Source organism: Opisthocomus hoazin, chromosome W, assembly GCF_030867145.1.
Source record: "Opisthocomus hoazin isolate bOpiHoa1 chromosome W, bOpiHoa1.hap1, whole genome shotgun sequence".
Taxonomy (NCBI): Eukaryota; Metazoa; Chordata; class Aves; order Opisthocomiformes; family Opisthocomidae; genus Opisthocomus; species Opisthocomus hoazin.
In genome coordinates, this window is record NC_134453.1 from 24,418,464 (window position 1) to 24,438,831 (window position 20,368).

At 41.7% G+C, this 20,368-nt stretch overlaps 1 protein-coding gene across 2 annotated transcripts in view; it reads right to left on the minus strand.

Moving 5' to 3' along the window:
- Positions 1-1,447: 1,447 nt before the first annotated feature.
- Positions 1,448-20,368, minus strand: part of LOC142365616 (ubiquilin-1-like) — a 46,033-nt gene continuing 27,112 nt past the window's right edge. The window contains exons 4-11 of one of the 2 annotated variants that reach the window (XM_075446573.1): positions 13,019-13,281; positions 12,065-12,223; positions 11,180-11,420; positions 10,520-10,662; positions 9,415-9,498; positions 5,173-5,288; positions 4,656-4,824; positions 1,448-2,845 (exon numbers count right to left, since the gene is read on the minus strand). In XM_075446573.1, the coding sequence (XP_075302688.1) occupies positions 2,693-2,845; positions 4,656-4,824; positions 5,173-5,288; positions 9,415-9,498; positions 10,520-10,662; positions 11,180-11,420; positions 12,065-12,223; positions 13,019-13,281 (1,328 nt within the window). In that variant the 3' untranslated portion in view covers positions 1,448-2,692. Of the gene's footprint in view, positions 2,849-4,655; positions 4,825-5,172; positions 5,289-9,414; positions 9,499-10,519; positions 10,663-11,179; positions 11,421-12,064; positions 12,224-13,018; positions 13,282-20,368 lie in introns of both variants that reach the window. The other variant, XM_075446572.1, reaches the window with a different exon arrangement.

Genomic DNA, 20,368 nt, shown 5'->3' on the forward strand with positions numbered 1-20,368 from the left:
TATAACCAAAAAGAAATTGGACATTTTCAAAAATGAGTGCCTAAAAGGCTAGAGAGACAGTGGTGAGAGAGAGAGTATGCAAACAAAGATTCTATTATGCCATTAAACCAGTGTGATGTATCTTTTATTATTAAAGCAAATAAATTTTTACCCCTACTACAAACCTTGTTCCACCTACTGCCACTTTTAACAATTAAGGTCTTTGCTAACAAAACCAAAATTCCTCCTACACTAAAGATGTCTGTGTTTTACCACTAACTCAGTTACTAATTGTTATTACTAATTGACAATAGATACATAGTTAAATTAATTATACCTCAAGTAGTAAACTTAGCTCAATGGTTCATTGTATAGTTTAGGTTAAAGTCTACTTTTTCTTAAATTCTAATAGAATTTGACTTCAAATACTGCATCTCTGTTTTACTTACATAGGTGAACTGTATCTTGTCTCAAAAGAACATTCATGGAGTTCAGATTCAGTGCTTTAGTATCTTAGTAAAGCTTGGCAAAAATCACTCCCCTCCCTTCTTCAGCATTGTCCTTTCCATTTGACAGTGGCCTTTTTGCAAGTTATGGATTGTGTTCTTAGAAGGATATACCTTCTAAATGACTGGAGATCTCACTTTTTTAAAGCAAAGTTCTTATAAGGCATACTATAAGGTCAAGTCAGATTAGTTACTTTGAAGATCCTAAGAGTAATTGTGAAAGTAATTACGAAAAAGTAGTGATTATTCTACAGATACTACTTGCTATCACTTCCCTATCACAGTCTCTTACTCAGTGCAGTGGAAGCTACTTACCCAAACAGAAGGCACCATGAAGGTTCAGTCCCTTGCAGGTTTACTATCATTGGCTAGGAAACAAAAGTAATAATAATTTCCTACCCAAACTTTAAGTATTTTAAAAGGCTTCGATCATACAAAACTCAAATCACCAGGAGATTCTATTTTGATTTGTTTGTTTAATGCTCTATGTTGCTGTATCTATGAGGCTTTAATCCAGCGACAGAGGCCTGCCAAACAAGAGATTTTCTTGTACTTTACCCATTACTGTACATCACCAGTATTTGATCTATTTACTTACTGCTGAAGAGACAAGATTATTGGACAGCAAAAACTTCCGAGAGAAGACTACAACACAGTTACTCCCTGTAAAATCTGCATGCTTGGCTTTGACAAGAGTTTTATTAATTTCATTGTATGTAAAAGAAAGTGCGCTCAACACTCTCCCTTATATCCCATTATAAATTTGTTTAACTTATTAACAATTTTGAGTCAAGGCCAGTAAGTTTAAATCATTTGCAAGCAATGTTTTTTAGAGCAAACTGGCTTTATATTTGTACCAAAAGAAAAAATTGTTCAGATGAAGTGTTTAATGCAATACAGGAATTAATTCAGAATGTTCACAATTACACTGATACCAAAGACCAATAAAAAGCAAATACTATTCAGTAACACACAGCGGAATGCTTTATTTCACTACTTTCACTTTATCTAAACAGTCTTCAGTTTCATATGACCCTTCCACTGTGTCCTCCACTTTATGCTCCAAGTATTGTTTGCTAATCTTAGCCCAAAGTATGTAAATAGTCCCAGAGTTAACACTGAAAGGTTAGTCATCTTGAATGCTGGATAATCACCAATTGCAAACACACTGAAACAAGATACTTAAATACTTTTAAATTCATTTATTACCTGTGCACAAGAGGTAACTACCAATAAAAACTCAAGACATATACAGTAATTTTTTTTACATGGTGGTTAAAAGTAATTAGAATATCACATGACAATGGCTGAAAGTAATGTTTCCAATTACAAATCATAATGCATGTTAGAATCTCAGTGGAACAAGCCAAAAAGCCTTACAAACAGTTTCAGAGCACAAGGCAGTACTCCTTTTATTTGCACAAAGGTAATTTACAATTAATCTGTAACAATCTTGCAATGAAACAATGTTACAGTGCAAATTTCTTTATGGCTAGATATGAAGATTAACTAGAACAGCAATTCTAGTATATTTTAAATGAACTTGCCTAAACATTTTTTTCTGAGATGTTTACCAAAGATGCTGGAAGATTCTACACTAAAAACCATGTCTTACTACTAGTTTTTTTTTTCTCTGGCCTTTTTTGGTTACCTATAATTTGATTCTATTGTAATATGCAAATTTCTAGAAATGAGCTGTCTCCATTGTGTATGTTTTGTTTATACTTCATACAAATAAAAACAAAAATGGTAGACTACTCAAGTGGTATAAATCTTACAGCATTTTGCAAGAAAAAAAATACATGCTGAAATCACCATAAGCATAACTGGTACCCACAAATTATAGCCTTCAATTGTTTCCTTTTTAATTTGTATCCTACATAAATTACTACTGAAGGCTAATGGTTTAGGAGTAAATAAATTGGACAGTTCCAAGTCAGACAAAGCCTGCTCAACCAACTGTGAAAGCTGATATTGTTTCAAAAAAATTAAGAAATAATGAAAAACAGGTGATGCATAAAACAACTGAGTGAAAATGCATCAATTCCCCATTTGAAGAAAACTATCGCACTTGACCTTAAAATGCATGACTGATTTAATTATAACAAGACAATCCCAAGAGTCAGAATGAAATAAAGCAACTATTTTAAAGATTTAAGAGCTGTTATCAAAAATAAATTACATTTTTTCAAGTTAAAGAAACACTGCTATGAAGGCTGAGCACCAAGCAGCCTTTCAATAGCTTCATTGATGTCTCCTCCTGTTGCTATTAGAGCTTGTAAGTTCGCTTCATGGTTCAAAAAGCCCATTGCGCTCAGCTGTTCCAGTTGTTGCCGAAATCTAACTTCTGGATTTTGTAACTGCTAAGAAGAAAAATCTCAAGCTATAAAAGCATAATACACATTTGGCAAAGTACATGATTTAAACATAGTTGGTTCTGAACCACTTCTTGTCTTTACTAATTTCTGAACGCACCTTTTTCAAGTTCCCCAAACTAGACTATGACAAATTTCATTCACAATTGAATTATTGATCAAACAAGTCAGCCTCAAATTTTAAGAGTATCTTCACTTATGTGACATTTTTGAACTACAAGAGCAGCTGCATGTTTGATAAAAAAGGAACAGTTAAATCTGATGTGTCCCAAGAACAGTTTCTTAAAGATGTGCATACATACCTTTTTTTTTTAAATTAAAGAGTCTAATCTAGTAACGTGGGACAGCAGGATTTTGAGAATTTCACTGTTGGCAACAGTGAATGTGGTAGGCTTTTTTTTTTTTTCTTGGCATAAGAGTTACCTCTTTAATGCTCCAAATATTTGTTGACTAAATTTACCAAAATTCTAGTTAGAAAAACTTCAGCCTAAGGCAAAGTGACAGCTGTGCTTTATGAGTTGATCTTGCTCAAATAAACTGCTCATAAACTAATGGCAAAATTCTCAATAATTTCACTTGTATGATCTTCGACTCAGAGGCATTATTGAAACAGAACAATCATATGAAAATAATATGCTTTAGGTATATAGGATCAAAGTAATATTGAGAACCGACTTTTTGAAATGAGTGAGAGAGTTTACGTATTAACACAAGATTTTTGCAGCTACTGCTAATTTTCTTTTTGTTCTGCTTAAAGTTTCATCTATTGAGAAATTCCTACCAGTATTTTAAAACTGCATATACTTCCAAACCAATAAAATGCAAATATACTGACTGAAATTTAAACATTCCTCCCCCCCCACCTGCTTCCCCCAAGCAAAACCAAACAGAATACTGAATTGGTAGCATAAGATCTAGCAGGATAAAAATATCTATGGGAACATGGTTCCCTATAGCTATGCCTACCACCACTTTCTCATGGTTACATAAAATAACTTTTTTCTGTCAGATCAGCAAGCTAAACTGCCTTATTCTGTGGAAACAGAGAAGGACTCTCCCTTTTACCAGCAGTTTGCCATTACACTGGATATGTAACTCTGTAATGGTGCTGTTTCACACAGTGCTCTTGAGATACCTCTCCACTGTTATGGGTGTGCCCCCTTTAAAGACAGTCTTGCTCACCACCTTACATCTATCTGCAAAGCTGCCACCTTTGCTTGACTTCTGGAGCTCTCCAGAAAGCCTGAATCCCACTTGCTATGTTAATATAATGTATACTGTGCAGTCTGGACCTGCAGGATGTCAGGGAAGCATGCTACAAATTCAGGCCCCAAATAACCTGAATGTGACGATTGTGAAGCATGAAACAGAGGCTGTTGCAGCTACAGAGTAACAACCAGCAACACAGATATAAAATACAGAGATAATGATGTTCAGTAAGCTTAAGTTTTTTTCTTGTCTGAGCCCATATTTCACTTGCCAGGGAACCAGTCTTCCCTTTAACACCTTAATCTGCTTCTTTCCAGGCATTTCAGAAACTCAAGGGTGTGAAGATAGGTGTCCAACAATCAACTATTCAGAGGACACTTTTACTCAAATATGATGCTTTTACAGCATTTATTTGCACAGCTAGAACATCACTTTTAAGCTTCCTCTGCTCTCCTTTGACCAGAAAAATACTGTTGGTTTACACTGAGGGGGAGGGCCTGAATATTAAAAAAACCCAAACAAACCCCACCAACCACCCAAAATCAACAACCATCCCACCCCCCTAGAATACAGTGATCTACTTTACCTGACCATTTGCACCAGCAAGTGCCTGCAACATTTGTTGGACAAACTGCTGGTGACCAGGTTCAGTAGTCCCTGATGTTGGACTTGTATTTTCACTGGGAACAGAACTAGGTACAGTGGACCCTGTAGGAGCTCCAGTGCTTCCCAGTCCACCTAAACCAGGATTGAATCTGCACAAATGACAAAGAGAAATACAACACTAACACAGAAAATGGCTTAGTTGTAATGTCTCTTCCCATTATATGCAATTACTAAGTAAAAATTCTGTCAAATAAAAAAATGGATGACAACTTAAGTAATGCACCAAAACAAAGACCATATCCATCATTGCTTAAAAGAATGCTGCAGACAAAAGTGTGACAGATTCTAAAACAAGTTTAGTGAAACTAAAAAATGCAAGAGGAACAGTCTGTAAAAACTGGATAAACCTCTATGTGTTAAAAAGAAAGACAAAAAGCTGAAAAAAACTCAAACACAAGAGAAAAATTATTGTATAAATTTGTATGACCAATTCTTACCCTGGTATAAGTCCCGGTGCTTCCGTTGCTAGTGTCTGCAAGCCCTGCTGAATCTGTAGCAAAGCCTGCATTGCTCTAGGGTTTGACATAGCTGATAATGTGTCAGGATTCTGCATCTAAAGAGAGGAGAGAAACTCATAATTGAATAATATACAGACATTCAAAGTTGATCTTTATCACTAGATGTTTTATAGAATCTGATATCCTTTCAGAACTTGCAGTTTCTCAACTTTGTATTGAATGTTTACATTAAATCCTTCAAGGTTTTGTTTTATTTTTTTTGAGAAAACTCTCACAGGAGATGATCAACGAGCTCTCTAGACTCCTTTGAAATAAGGAGAACATAAGAAAAAGTACTTCTCATTACATCTTCTAGTAGACTTTATCATCTTCCAAAGCCATAGGAGTGTATTAGTTCAATGTAACTAATCTACATTAGTCTCCTATATCATACTACAGAGCCTACAGAGGGTGGAAGCAAGGACAGGTAGCCTGGGAGGAATATAGAGAAATTGTCCGAGCAGCCAGGGATCAGGTTAGGAAAGCTAAAGCCCTAATAGAATTAAATCTGGCCAGGGACATCAAGGGCAACAAGAAAAGCTTCTATAGGTATGTCTGATAAAAGGAAGACTAGGGAAAATATAGACCCTCTCTGGAAGGAAACAGGAGACCTGGTCACCCGGGATATGGAGAAGGCTGAGGTACTCAACGACTTTTTTTGCCTCAGTCTTCACCAGCAAGTGCTCCAGCCACACCGCCCAAGTCACAGACAGCAAAGGAATCCTGGGCTGCATCAAAAGAAGCATGGCCAGCAGGTCAAGGGAGGTGATTCTGCTACTCTGCTCTGGTGAGACCCCATCTGGGGTCCTACGTCCAGCTCTGGAGCCCTCAGCACAGGAAAGACATGGACATGTTGGAGCAGGTCCAGAGGAGGGCCACAAAAACAGTCAGAGGGCAGGAACACCTCTCCTACGAGGACAGGCTGAGAGAGTTGGGGCTGTTCAGCCTGGAGAAAAGAAGGCTCTGGGGAGACCTTATAGCAGCCTTTCAGTACCTGAAGGGGGCCTACAAGAAAGCTGGAGAGGGACTTTTTACAAGGGCATGTAGTGATAGGACAAGGGGTAATGGCTTTAAACTGAAAGATGGTAGATTTAGATTAGATATAAGGAAGAAATTCTTTACTATGTGGGTGGTGAGGCACTGGCACAGGTTTCCCAGAGAAGCTGTGGCTGCCCCCTCCCTGGCAGTGTTCCAGGCCAGGTTGGATGGAGCTCTGAGCAATCTGGTCTGGTGGAAGGTGTCCTTGCATGTGTTCATATCTGTAGTGCCAACAACACCTACAGACACACAAATACTCTGCAAAACATACTAGCAAACATATAATATTCAAGGACCCTCATTCTACTGCAAATTCAACTAAAAACTGGCTTTTGCATCCACAGATAAAAGACATACTTTTGATTTCTGAAACTGAACATCTAAAAACCACACTACTATAGATACAAAACCAAAACTAATGGCTTATGTTCACCTCTGTTTATAGATGCCACATGTGTCAAGTTATTTGTTTCAGTTAGAAGTCTTGGTAGCCAGACCTGCTTCAAATAGCAGGCAGGCTGTTTAGTCTCAGCAGCCTTCACTTCCTTCTGCCGCAAAAACATTTTTTGATTCAAAGAACTGCACAAATTATGGTTAAGTTTCCTCCGGTGCAAAACAGAAGAGCAGAATAGGGCACAAAGATCAAATGCTGATTCTGTCCTGAAATATGGGTGTGTAATGAGACTTGAGCACAGCAAGTTTTTAAATACTCTCCATTTGTCTCTTAGATTTGTATCATCATGATAGCTAAAAGTCAGAGAAGAATAACTAAATGTATAGCTGGTGAAGTTATTCCAAATCTTTAAAGGAGGAAAGCATTTTAGATTCATTGAAGTAAGCTGCTGTGATTATTTCGTTTAAGAAAATAACCTTTACACCATGACTTACTGTCTGATATTTAATTGTTTTTACAGAAAACTGACCCAATGATCCTCTGAACACTTAGGTGACTAGGATCTCTATTAATGTTTTTAATTCCAGTTGCAGAGTAGCAGCAATTCTAGGTAAAACTTATGTAAAAGGAATAGAAAGAGTAGATCACAGATGTGTTTTCCTAGTTGTGCTGAGGCTTAGGAGTCTATTGAGTGCTAGCCAGTTTTTAAGAACCACCTTTTAGAAGCACAGGTGCAGGCAATCCCATTGTGTCATAAGTCAAGCAAACAGGACAGAAGACCAGCTTGGATGGGCAAGGAACTCCTCATGGAAGTCAGGAGGAAAAAGAAATGTTGTATGATCTCTGGAAGCAAGGTCAGGCTTTGCACGAAGATTACAGAGCTGTGATTCGTATATGCAGGGAGAAGACACGAAAGGCCAAAGCTCAACTAGAGTTGAAACTGGCCAGTGTTGTTTCACATAACAAGAACGGCTTTTTAAAGTAAGTTAATAGCAAGAGAAGGTCTAAAGAAAACGTTGGAACCCATACTTGTTGAAGACAGTCACTGACTAATAGTGATGAAGAAAAAGTGGAGGCATTCAATGCTTTTTTTGCCTCAGTCTTTAATAATACTGATAGACCTTGGGCTGCCCAGTCCTCTGAGTTGAAGGACCACGACTGCGAGAAAAGCAACTTTCCATTTGTGGACACTGACATTGTAAGGGACCAGATTTATCAGCTGAATGTTCACAAGTCCATGGGGCCTGATAGGATTCATCCAAGAGTACTGAAGAGCTAGCGGATGTTACAGCAGGACCCCTCTCCATCATCTACCAAAGGTCTTGGGAGGTCCCTGCTAACTGGAAGCTAATCAAAGTTATTCCAATCTGGAAGAAGGGCATGAGGGAAGACCCAGGAAACTGCAGACCTGTTAGTCTAACATCAGTACCTGGAAAAATTATGGAGAAGATCATACTGGGTGCTATTGAAAAGCATTCAAAGAACAATGCAATCATCAGGCACGGTCAATATGGATTCACAAAGGAAAAGGCCTGTTTAACTAATTTGATATCTTTCTGTGATAAGGTCACCTGCCTAGTGGACAAAGGGAAGGCAGTGGATGTAGTTTTTCTGGATTTTAGGAAGGCTTTTGATACTGTCCCTCACAGCATCCTTCCGGACAAGTTGTCCAACTGTGAGATGAGCAGGTTCACAGTGCGCTGGGTGAAGAACTGACTGAACGGTAGGGCTCAAAGGGTTGTAGTGAATGGGGCTACAATCTGGCTGGTGACCAGGCACCAGCGGTGTTCCTCAGGGCTCAATTCTAGGGACAGTTCTGTTCAATATTTTAATCAACGATCTGGATGCAGGAGTTGAATGCACCATTAGCAAGTTTGCTGATGATACTAAACTGGGAGGTGCTGGCAACTCTCACGAGGGACAAGAAGCCTTGCAGAGGGATCTAGATAGATTGAAGCACTGGGCAATCATTAATGGCATGAAATTCATGTTGTTATTTATTTTACTCATAACACTGCCTACATGCAATGAGATCCTGGCAACACACATTTACTTTGATTTTCAAGGACTGCCTAATGATGAAACTCAAGCCCTGGATTTAATTTTTAATTCCTAAAAAATTTTCTTAGTCCTATTTAAAGGACACAGTTCTAGTATACACTGTGACAGTTAAGACAAAGCAAATACCGGGGCCGCAATCACAATGGTGTAAGAGGGAAAGCTGGTGTAAGGCAATCTTTACAGGCAAATATCTTCAGAACTCATTCCACTTCTTTTGAATTAGCTTACGACCTGCCTCTTTTAAAGCATGCTGTAAGGTCTCTTTATCCCAAATAATCAGGGCAGGGTGGAGGGGGTATGAGAAAAGTACCATAAAAGCTTATCTTAGTAGCAGGAAAAGTAATAACCTTTTTTCTTTAATTTGCAAAAGAAATCATGAAGGAAACAGGTTTTCTCTGGCTGGTGTGCAGTAAGAACAAGTAATTTCTTCTAAGCAAAGACACAACAGCAAATCAAAGCAGTTGTCACAGACAAAAACATCCACTAAAAGCCAGATTTAACTTTTGAAAGGGATGGAGAGATAAATCAAGCAATTATCAAGGGATAATGCAACTCAGCATCTAAAGCTAGTGAGAATACACATAACAGAATCTAGCTTTAAGTGATATTAAGGAAAGGCACCAGTTTATTGCAAAAATTGCTCACTGAATTTCAGACATTTATTAACAACACTTAGTATCTCAACATACTTGTTGAAGGAAAGTAGGAAGCTGTTGTCTCATTTGCTCCTGAAGCTGAGGATTTCCAGCAAATAAAGGATTATTCAACATCATCTATGGGATAAAAACATTTAACATCAAAGATCAAGCAGTAGATCAAAAAGTAAATACTAGAGTGGATTTCAAGACATACCACATACGAATCAGATAACAAGATAATAGTCTATGATAACCTCAGAGTCATTATCTCCCACTTCTCCTTTGGCCAAAACTTGTTCTGAAACAATGAACCACCAGCCTGAGAGTTGACAGAAATCATTGGTGGTGTGGAGTTGTTTTGGGTTTTTTTGTTTGGTATTTTTGGGTGCGGTTTTTGTTGGGGGTGGGGTGTTAAAATTTTGAAGTGAATCCTTGCCAGATCCTTGCCAAAGCAACCTCATTTATGTAACAAGAAAAGCCTTTTCTGGTCAGCCTCCACTACAGATGTGATGGTTTCCCTGTAAACATCGTCTGCTAAAAGCCTGGGATATTTTACAGTTAAGTGTTTAATATACAAAAATACAAAAGATAATATTATCTCAGTTCAAGATTTGACTTTGGGTATTATTGCTGTAAAATTGGAAAGCGTTTCTACAATACCATTCATAAAACAGCAGTAAGTATCAGCACTTTCATTGTGAGCAAGGATCACAGATGAGAAATGAAAACCAGAATAACAGCACCAACTCCTTCCCCTCCACTTCTGTCCTCCCAAGCTAGGGTGGGTATTTATTTACTAGCAGATCTACCTTAATTTATAATTAAAGCATTTATTTTGTTTAACTGGTTCTTATGCTAGGCCACAAAATTATAAGGCTGTATGAAATATACACAAATTTACAAGTTGTTACAAGAGAATGCAAGACATGATGTCCAACTACAAATTGAAGAAACTGCCTGCAACAGATTGCTAAAGGTAACTAGGTAAATAAGTCAGGCATTAACATCCTTTAAAAACTAGACCGTTCACAACAGGCAAGTTATCATTGAGAAGTCAGCTCAGTTACTCTGTATTGAAAATATAACTGTATCATAAATTCAGCTCCTTTTTTTCACTTCAGTGCACACAACATATTGCTACACCAAAAGCATTTACCTGTACTGCAAGATCAGGGTTCTGGCTCAATGATTGCATCATGCTTCTCATATAGGGTGCAGACAACATATTTTGCATAAGTTGTGGATTTTCTGTTATCTGTTGTAACAAGCTCTGCATTCCTGGCGTGCTGAACATACCAACTTTAAAAAAAAAAAAAGTCGCTTTAGTAAAAATCTTGACTATAATCAAATTAATTAGATTGTCTAGAACTGGGATACAACTGTGTGAGGTTTTGTGTTTTTTTGGTTTTTTTTAAATGAGCTTTAGCCCCTTAAATACATCTCAACGTGGTTTTGCTTACACAGATACATCTGCCCTAGAAACAAGTTAAGCCAGAGGTCATATCAAACAAGCAGTCCCGCTAAGTACCTACATTATTAGCTGTTTTCCTGTTTGTCTCCAAACAGAAAAGAAAATTATCATTCATCTACAGATTCCCTACTTTTGTTATTTTAAGGCAGTATAGAAGTATTGTTAGTACTCTGGGTTTACTTTTCATGTTTGTTTTTCTACAGAGGACTTCGATACTAGTCAAATGTTCTATGGAAATAAACAGCAATACAAACTTTGAGTCAAAACATCTCTTTCTAATAACAGAAACATTTCAGCAAACTCCTAAATATTTGCAGATATATGCAATTGTAATAACAGACACACCTCCTAGTCCAGGTCCCAAATTTGGTATAGTTGAGCTCTGTTCCATACTAGCAGAGGTGCTATTTCCAACATTACTACTGCCACTGCTCTCACTACTGGTGCTGGTACTTGTGGAATTCTGAGAGCTGGACTGAGGAGCCCAGGGATTTGGTAAAGGATCTCTATTTTCTGTACGAGATGGCTGACTGTCCCCTCCTGATGATGCATTGCTTACTAAGGAAGCAAATGGGTTACCTCCAAACTACGGAAGGAGAAACAAACACATATCATCTATTAGTCAACTATTTTAAAGTCTGCTAGAAATGGCAAGTTACCTTTCCAAAATTACACATGAAGACAAATGTTGATGGCTCTTAATCAATTATAATCACCATCCTGAAATAAGCCATTGTAAATATTCTGAAAAGACACCAACATTGAAAGAGATATTATCTCAAAAAAAAAGGTAATCACACTTCATTTTAAATGCAGCATTTGCTACTACACTAGTACTTTGATCACAGTAAGATTATATCTTGCATAGTGGTTTCCAACTTAGAAAAATTTCAAAGTCTTTTTTCTTCCCACCTTAGGTTCTAAGTTACTAAACACACTTAATTTTTCCTGGACCTCAGGAATTTTATAAGTCTAAGAACTAATAATAAATAAATGTAGAATATATATAACAAAAAATTTATGAACATTAAAATAGCTTATCAAACTCACAAAACAATCTTTATTCCTTCAAGTTTAAAAGAGCATAGGAACAAGCCACACATTGACTTCAAGCTTCAACAAATTAAGTTTTGTCAAGTACACATTTGAAAAGTTACATTATTTATCTTCTTTCATTTTTGAAACAAACAGAAACATTTACTTTTGGTGGCCCCTACAATCATTTCTCACCTGTTCCTGTGCTGCATTCAACATTGGCTCCTGAATATCTGTGTACATACGTCGCAAGGCATTGTAGCCACCTGGTATACTTTCAAGGTTGCTCAAGGCTCGGTCTTGGTTTCGCATCATTTCCTGCATCATTGCAGGGTTTCTAGCAAGTTCTAGTGTCTAATGAAGTAGAACATTTAATTTGTATGAATAATAAAAAAAAATCCATTTTAAAGTGAAAACATCAGCATTTAACAGTATCTCAGTTACTAATGTCTACCTCCATTTGAAATTAGGATTAAAGCCAAATCAAGATGTCATCTTAGTGGCAGGGGAGTGAATAGAATTTGATATCTAGCCAACATTCTGCCACAACTGTCAGTATGCTGGCTGAGTCAGAAAGCATTGAGTAAACAGAAGAAAAAAACCCTTGAATGTACCATCCTGTTCTTTCTTGTCTCTTCTCAACACAATATATTTCTACCATTTCTAACATCAGTACATGATGCAGCTTATAACATGAACTTGAAAAATAAATACCTTAATTTTCCAAAGCCTCCATTTGTTTGTTGATGCCTTCTGCCACATAAGGCATACATTACATAACACATAACTTTAGAAGCAATCAGAAGTACCCACAGTTACATAAACTATAAGCAGTATTTTGGAAAATTATTACTTTATAGTAAACTCACTGTTGACTAGACAACAGATGATTTCAAGCAGCATCCAACTCTAAACTCAGAAGATGTTTCAAAACTATGCTGTATTTTTTTTTAATTATCAGCTTATTTCAGACACCAGCAGCTAGAAATAAAAACATCAGTTTCCTATAGTGACCTTTTACAGATTGTCTAACAAGCCTAAACTCCTCAACAATATTTTGGCACTCATCTAAGCATGTCCAATTCTTGCTCTTTTGTTCACATTTACAGTATAATCAAAGGTCATGAACTTAGAGATCTTTCTACATACCTGTCTCATTATATCTGGATTATTCAGCATGTGACTGATTTCTGGATTTCTCTGTATCAGTTGCTGCATTTGAGGGTTAGCCATAATTAACTGCCTCATCAGATCAGGATTTGAAAGCATGCTCTGAACAAATGGATTTTCCATTATCTGAACCATCATTTCGGGGTTGGACATAAGTTGTCGTTGCATCTGACTTTGTAACTCTGAAAAGTTTGATGTGTTTAAACCCAGGCTACTCAGGCCTGTCAAACCTCCAAGGCCACCTTTAAGAGGAAAGAAAAAAAAAAAACTTTCAGCTTCTAGTATATTTCTAAACACATCCAGGTTCTTTCTAAGCAGAAAACACATAAATATAACCCACACTTCAAAATAATGAAACTCAATGGAAATTCTACCTTTGCAAGGCTGTTAAGGAGTCATTCACCAAGAGTTTGCTTCTTTACATAATGAGACACCTAGAAATCCAAACCACATCTGAAATATAACTTGTTATATTACTTCTACTTTACTATAGCTGAGTTACAAGGGATGTTTGAATTTTGGGGCCTCAGATTAACTCCCAACACTTTCCAATACATTTATAATAATCATTTATAGACAGACCACCACCACAAGGAATCTCTTAATATGATGCATACTCCCTATTCTAAACAAAAAGTAGAGCTCTTCTTTTTGCTGATGCAACAAGAACTAATAATGCTTTAAATTCTCCTCCTTTGCAGAGTTCAGCAAACACAGAAGTTTCACATTTTTAGAAGGTACTAGTCAGTCTGGAGAACTGTTTACAACTAAAAAGAAAGCAATTGATTAACATAGTTTTTTCCTTTTTTTTTTTGTTTTGTTTTTTAAAAAGAAAGCAAACAATGAAAGAGCATGAATAACAAAACTCAGTAACTACAGAAAGAGATAATATTTTTAAATCAATAGACTTCTGTCTCTATTCCTGAAAGAGAAGACTGATAATGTAATCAGACTCAGAACCTGAGAAGTACTGGTTTGCAGGATAGGAGTGGCTTTGTTACTTCTGTTGCAAGTCATGACGTTATGAGTCAAACTTTAATATTCTCTTCAGGTCAATTCAAATGAACTGTTAAGGAGGAGGAGGAGACTGGAAGGAGTTTAATTACCCGATACCCGTAAATATATATGTATATGTCCTGGGTTCGGCCAGGGCAGGGTTAATTTTCACCAGAATGCAGGAAGGGGCACAGCTGGGTGGGCTGACCCCACCTGGCCAAACAGAGCAGGGTATTCCATACCATGTGCCGTCATGCTGGGTTCTGGTGGGGGGGAGCTGGGGGCGGAAACTCTCTCGCGGCTCGGGAGCGCGCAGCAGTGCGGTCCGAGAGAGCGGTTCTGTTCTGCGGGCTCTGTTCTGCGGGTTTGTTCTGTATAATCCCCTTATCTGTATCGTTGTTGTTCCTGTTCCCTTTGTTTGCTGTTCTGTTAAACTGCCCTTATCCCGACCCACCAGTTTCTGCCTGTTTCTTTCCATTCTCCTCCGCACCCCGGCAGGGGGAGGGGCGGCCGCGTGGCACTTTTGTTGCCGGCTGCAGCCGAAACCAGAACATTAAATTGGCGTCCAAGCATGGGGCGGGGATAACGGCAGGGCTAAGCAGAGTGTGTTAAAACAGCTTTCTTAGATTTTGTTAAAATTTATTATATGCATTTACTGTGTTAGTTAAATAGTCGCCGGTAAAAATGTTTCTGTCTTTGATCAGATGGCTGTGTTTTTTGAATCCTTACTTGCACTATGTTTTCCCTGTAGTGCTGTTCATCATCGCGGGGAAAAGGATCAAGATGATGATTTTGCTGTACTGTATGACATCGACTTATGATATGATAACATCACTGTGCATGAAATTAGGCTTGTATTTGCATGCAGCACTGCAGTCATTTCCATACCTCGGATCCTATGTCTTAGAATTTATTAATAATCGAACCCAGCCTGTGGGGAAAACCGGAGGAGATAACTTCCCCCACTGTTTCGCCCCCCCTCCGGCCTTCAGGCTGGTCAAACGGCTTTTGAGAATATTGAGTACCCGTGGGATGTTCAGGCCAGCATGCTCCTACTGTTCTGCCTCCTGAATGGGTTGCAGGTTTTGTTTAGGGTTAAACAAGTAGTTAAGAACATCGTGCAGAGACCTGCCCCGGGGCTGGATAGCTCTGAGTGGCTGGGTGTGTGGGACAGCATGGGCAGGTGTCTAGGGCAGTGGGCACCCCCGGTGTCTTTGAAACTCACCCCTGAACAAGTGCAGAATCCGGACAAACTAGTAAAATATCCGCAAAAAGTGTGCTGCCACCCTGGGAACTCCAGAGAGACACAAATCACCGCAATGTGCTGGGGTCTGGCCCACGCCTACCGAGCTTCCCTGTTCAGCACTGTTCAGTGCCCTAAAGGGGAAAGGGGGGGAAGCAAAGCGGCAGGCACTGCGACTGGCGCTGCCCCCCCAGCCAGCCCTGCAGCCCCTCCAGCCCAGCAGGCAGTCAAGACCGGCACCACGGCTGCCGCTGCCACAGCCGCAGGGGCGGCCCCAGTTTCCCCAGCGGGCACAGCACCTGCTCCAGCCCCAGCTCCAGCTGCAGGCATCGCGGCTGAGCCCAATGACCAACCTGTGCCAGTAGCAGTCGCCCCTGTAAAACTAAAGAAAGACGCAAAGAGAGCAGATCGCTCCGGGAGGGATGACACTGAGCCAGGGTCATCAAGGGAAATAGAGACAGAGATCATCACCCGGTCCCTGTCCCTGAGCGAGCTGTGAGACATGCGGAAAGATTTCAGCTGCCACCGAGGTGAGCACATTGTCACCTGGCTGCTGCGGTGCTGGGATAACGGGGCCAGCAGCTTGGAATTAGAGGACAAGGAAGCCAAGCAGCTGGGATCCCTGGCCAGGGAAGGGGGCATTGACAAGGCCATTGGGAAAAAGGAACAAGTCCTCAGCCTCTGGAGGAGACTTCTGTCAGGTGTGAGGGAAGGGTACCCCTTCAGTGACGATTTTGTATGTCATCCTGGAAAGTGGACCAATATGGAAAGGGGTATTCAGTACTTGAGGGAATTAGCTGTGTGGGAGCTGGTTTACTGTGACACAGACGATGAGCAGGTACCCACAGACCCAGATGAAGTCCAGTGCTCACAATCCATGTGAAGGAAGTTTGTGCGGAGCGCACCATCCTCATATGCCAAATCACTGGCAGTAGTAGACTGGAAAGGTGAAAAGGCACCAACAGTGGATGAGGTGGCTGTCCGACTCCGGCAGTATGAAGGAAGTCTCTCTTCCTCCCTTGTCTCAGCTGTGGAGAAACTGGTCAAGTGACTAGAAAAGAATATGTCCTACACCCCACCTGTACAGGCCAGTGTCTCAGCTATTAGGGGCAGGCGTTTCTCTGCTCAGGAGAGGGAATACAGAGGCTATACACCACGGGGCACCCTGTGGTTCTACCTGCGTGACCACGGAGAGGACATGAGGAAGTGGGATGGAAAACCCACCTCAAGTCTAGAGGCACAAGTGCGTGAGTTGCGAGGTAAAACAATCACAAAAGGGGATTCTATTAGGAAAAATGCTGCTCCAGTTTCCAGCAGCCAGCTCTCCAGACCAGGTAGGCAGTTTGATCTTGACTCCGATCCTCTGCAAGGGACCTCCAAGTCATTCTTACAGCAGGTGAGCAGCAAATTCTCTGACCAGGATCAGAGGGGCCCTGCCTCCAGCCAGGTGGAGGAAAGGGACAACCGCGTTTATTGGACGGTGTGGATTCGGTGGCCTGGCACGTCAGATCCACAAGAGTATAAAGCTCTAGTGGACACTGGTGCACAGTGTACTTTAATGCCATCAGATTTCAAAGGGTCAGAGTCCATTTGCATTTCTGGAGTGACAGGGGGGTCGCAAGAGCTGAGTGTATTGGAGGCTGAAGTGAGCCTCACTGGGCAGGAGTGGCAGAAGCACCCCATTGTAACTGGCCCCGAGGCTCCATGCATCCTTGGTATAGACTATCTCAGGAGAGGGTATTTCAAGGACCCAAAGGGGGTATCGGTGGGCTTTTGGCATAGCTGCTTTGGAGATGGAAGAAATTAAACAGCTGTCCATTTTGCCTGGTCTCTCGGAGGATCCTTCCGTTGTGGGGTTGCTGAGGGTTGAAGAACAACAGGTGCCAATCACGACCACAACGGTGCACCGGCGACAATATCACACTAACCAAGACTCCCTTATCCCCATTCATCAGCTGATCCACCAGCTGGAGAGTCAAGGAGTGATCAGCAAAACTCGCTCACCCTTTAATAGTCCCATATGGCCAGTGAGAAAATCTACTGGAGAGTGGAGACTGACAATAGACTACCGTGGCCTGAATGAAGTCACACCACCGCTGAGTGCTGCTGTGCCAGACATGCTAGAACTTCAATATCAGCTGGAGTCAAAGGCAGCCAAGTGGTATGGGACAACTGAAATCGCTAATGTATTCTTCTCCATCCCTTTGGCAGCAGAGTGCAGGCCACAGTTTGCTTTCACCTGGAGGGGCATCCAGTACACCTGGAATCGACTGCCCCAGGGGTGGAAACACAGTCCCACCATTTGCCATGGCCTAATCGAGACTGCCCTGGAAAAGGGTGAATCTCCAGAACATCTGCAGTACATCGATGACATCATTGTATGGGGTGACACCGCGGAGGAAGTTTTTGAGAAAGGGGAGAAAAGAGTTCAGATCCTTCTGAAAGCTGGTTTCGCCATTAAGCAAAGTAAAGTCAAGGGACCTGCGCAAGAGATCCAGTTTTTGGGAATAAAATGGCAGGATGGGCGCCGTCAAATCCCAATGGATGGCATCAACAAAATAGCAGCTATGTCTCCACCAACCAGCAAAAAGGAAGCACAGGCCTTCCTGGGTGTTGTGGCTTTTTGGAGGATGCACATCCCAAATTACAGCCAGATTGTAAGTCCTCTGTACCACGTGACCCAGAAGAAGAATGATTTAGAATGGGGCCCTGAGCAACGACAGGCATTTGAACAAATTAAACGGGAGATAGTTCATGCCGTAGCCCTTGGTCCAGTCCGGTCAGGGCAAGATGTTAAAAACGTGCTCTACACCGCAGCTGGGGAGAATGGCCCAACCTGGAGTCTCTGGCAGAAAGCACCAGGGGAGACTCGAGGTCGACCCCTGGGGTTTTGGAGCCGGGCATACAAAGGATCCAAGGCCCGCTATACTCCCACTGAAAAAGAGATTCTGGCAGCATATGAAGGCATTGGAGCTGCTTCAGAAGTGGTCGGCACTGAAGCACAGCTCCTCCTAGCACCGCAATTGCCGGTCCTGGGCTGGATGTTCAAAGAGAGGGTCCCCTCTATGCATCATGCCACCGATGCTACGTGGAGTAAGTGGGTCACGCTGATCACCCAGCGCGCCCGAATGGGAAACCCCAGTCGCCCAGGAATTCTGGAGGTAATCATGGACTGGCCAGAAGGCAAAGATTTTGGAGTATCACCAGAGGAGGAGGTGACACGTGCTGAAGAGGCCCCACTGTATAACCAGCTGCCAGAAGATAAGAAACAGTATGCCCTGTTCACGGATGGGTCCTGTCGCATTGTGGGGAAGCAGCGGAGGTGGAAGGCTGCTGTATGGAGCCCTACACGACAAGTCGCAGAAACGGCCGAGGGAGAAGGTGAGTCGAGCCAGTTTGCAGAGGGGAAAGCCATCCAGCTGGCTTTAGACATTGCCCATCGAGAGAAGTGGCCAGTGCTCTACCTTTACACCGACTCCTGGATGGTGGCCAATGCCTTGTGGGGGTGGCTGCAGCAATGGAAGAAGAACAACTGGCAGCACAGAGGCAAGCCCATCTGGGCTGCCCCATTGTGGCAAGATATTGCTGCCCGTCTGGAACAGTTGGTTGTAAAAGTCCATCACGTCCCTAGGAGTCGGGCTACTGAAGAACATCAAAACAACCACCAGGTGGATCAGGCTGCCAAGATTGAAGTGGCTCAGGTGGATCTGGACTGGCAACATAAGGGTGAGCTCTTTATAGCTCGGTGGGCCCATGACACCTCGGGCCACCAAGGAAGAGACGTGACATACAGATGGGCTCGTGATCGAGGGGTGGACTTGAGCATGGACACCATCGCACAGGTTATCCATGAATGTGAAACATGCGCTGCAATCAAGCAAGCCAAGCGGGTAAAGCCTCAGTGGTATGGAGGACAATGGCTAAAATATAAATATGGGGAGGCTTGGCAGATTGACTACATCACACTGCCACAAACCCGCCAAGGCAAGCGCTATGTGCTCACAATGGTGGAGGCCACCACCGGATGGCTGGAAACCTACCCTGTGCCCCATGCCACCACCCGGAATACCATCCTGGGCCTGGAAAAACAAGTCCTGTGGCGACATGGCACCCCTGGAAGAATTGAGTTGGACAACGGGACTCACTTTCGCAACAGCCGCATAGACACCTGGGCCAAAGAACACGGTATCGAGTGGGTGTATCACATCCCCTACCATGCACCAGCCTCTGGAAAGATCGAGCGGTACATTGGGCTGCTAAAAACCACTTTGAGAGCAATGTGGGGTGGGACTTTCAAAAATTGGGATACCCATTTAGCAAAGGCCACCTGGTTGGTTAACACCAGAGGGTCCACCAATCGGGCTGGTCCTGCCCAGTCAAAACCTCAGCGCCCCGTAGAAGGGGATAAAGTCCCTGTAGTGCACATGCGGAACATGTTAGGGAAGACAGTCTGGGTTAGTCCTGCCTCAGGCAAAGGCAAGCCTGTCCACGGGATTGCTTTTGCTCAAGGACCTGGGTGTACCTGGTGGGTAATGCGGAAGGATGGGGAAGTCCGATGTGTACCTCATGGGGATTTGATTTTGGGGGAGAATAGTCCATAAATAAATAAATTGTATAAAGTTAATTGTTAAATAACCCTGTCACTGTCTGTTATAATTGTTATGTGTTGTACCAGTAGCATCGTAGTAAGAATCGTCCAGATTAAAAAAGGATGGACTTTTTGATGAAAACCTAGCAGAGCACAGCGATGATGGGACTGGACCTGGTTTTCAACAACTGGCACCCAGCAACTTCATCAAGATCAACATCTCCTGCAGACTGTGGGCACGGGCCACACCAGATACATCAGCCGTGGGCTCCGGATGCAGCAAGTGACCGCCCATCACCACACATCACCTCTCCTGCCACGGAAGACCATTACGGCAGATGAAGCCCAAAGTCATGGATTAAATGAACTCAATGGACACTTTAGAGTGATGATCCATAGACTAAGGGAATGATATCTGGAGACAGGAGAAGTGGTGGTGATCAACTGGACAATGGGGGACCTGGGCACGACGTAGATTGTATGGAATAAGGAGTGGATAATG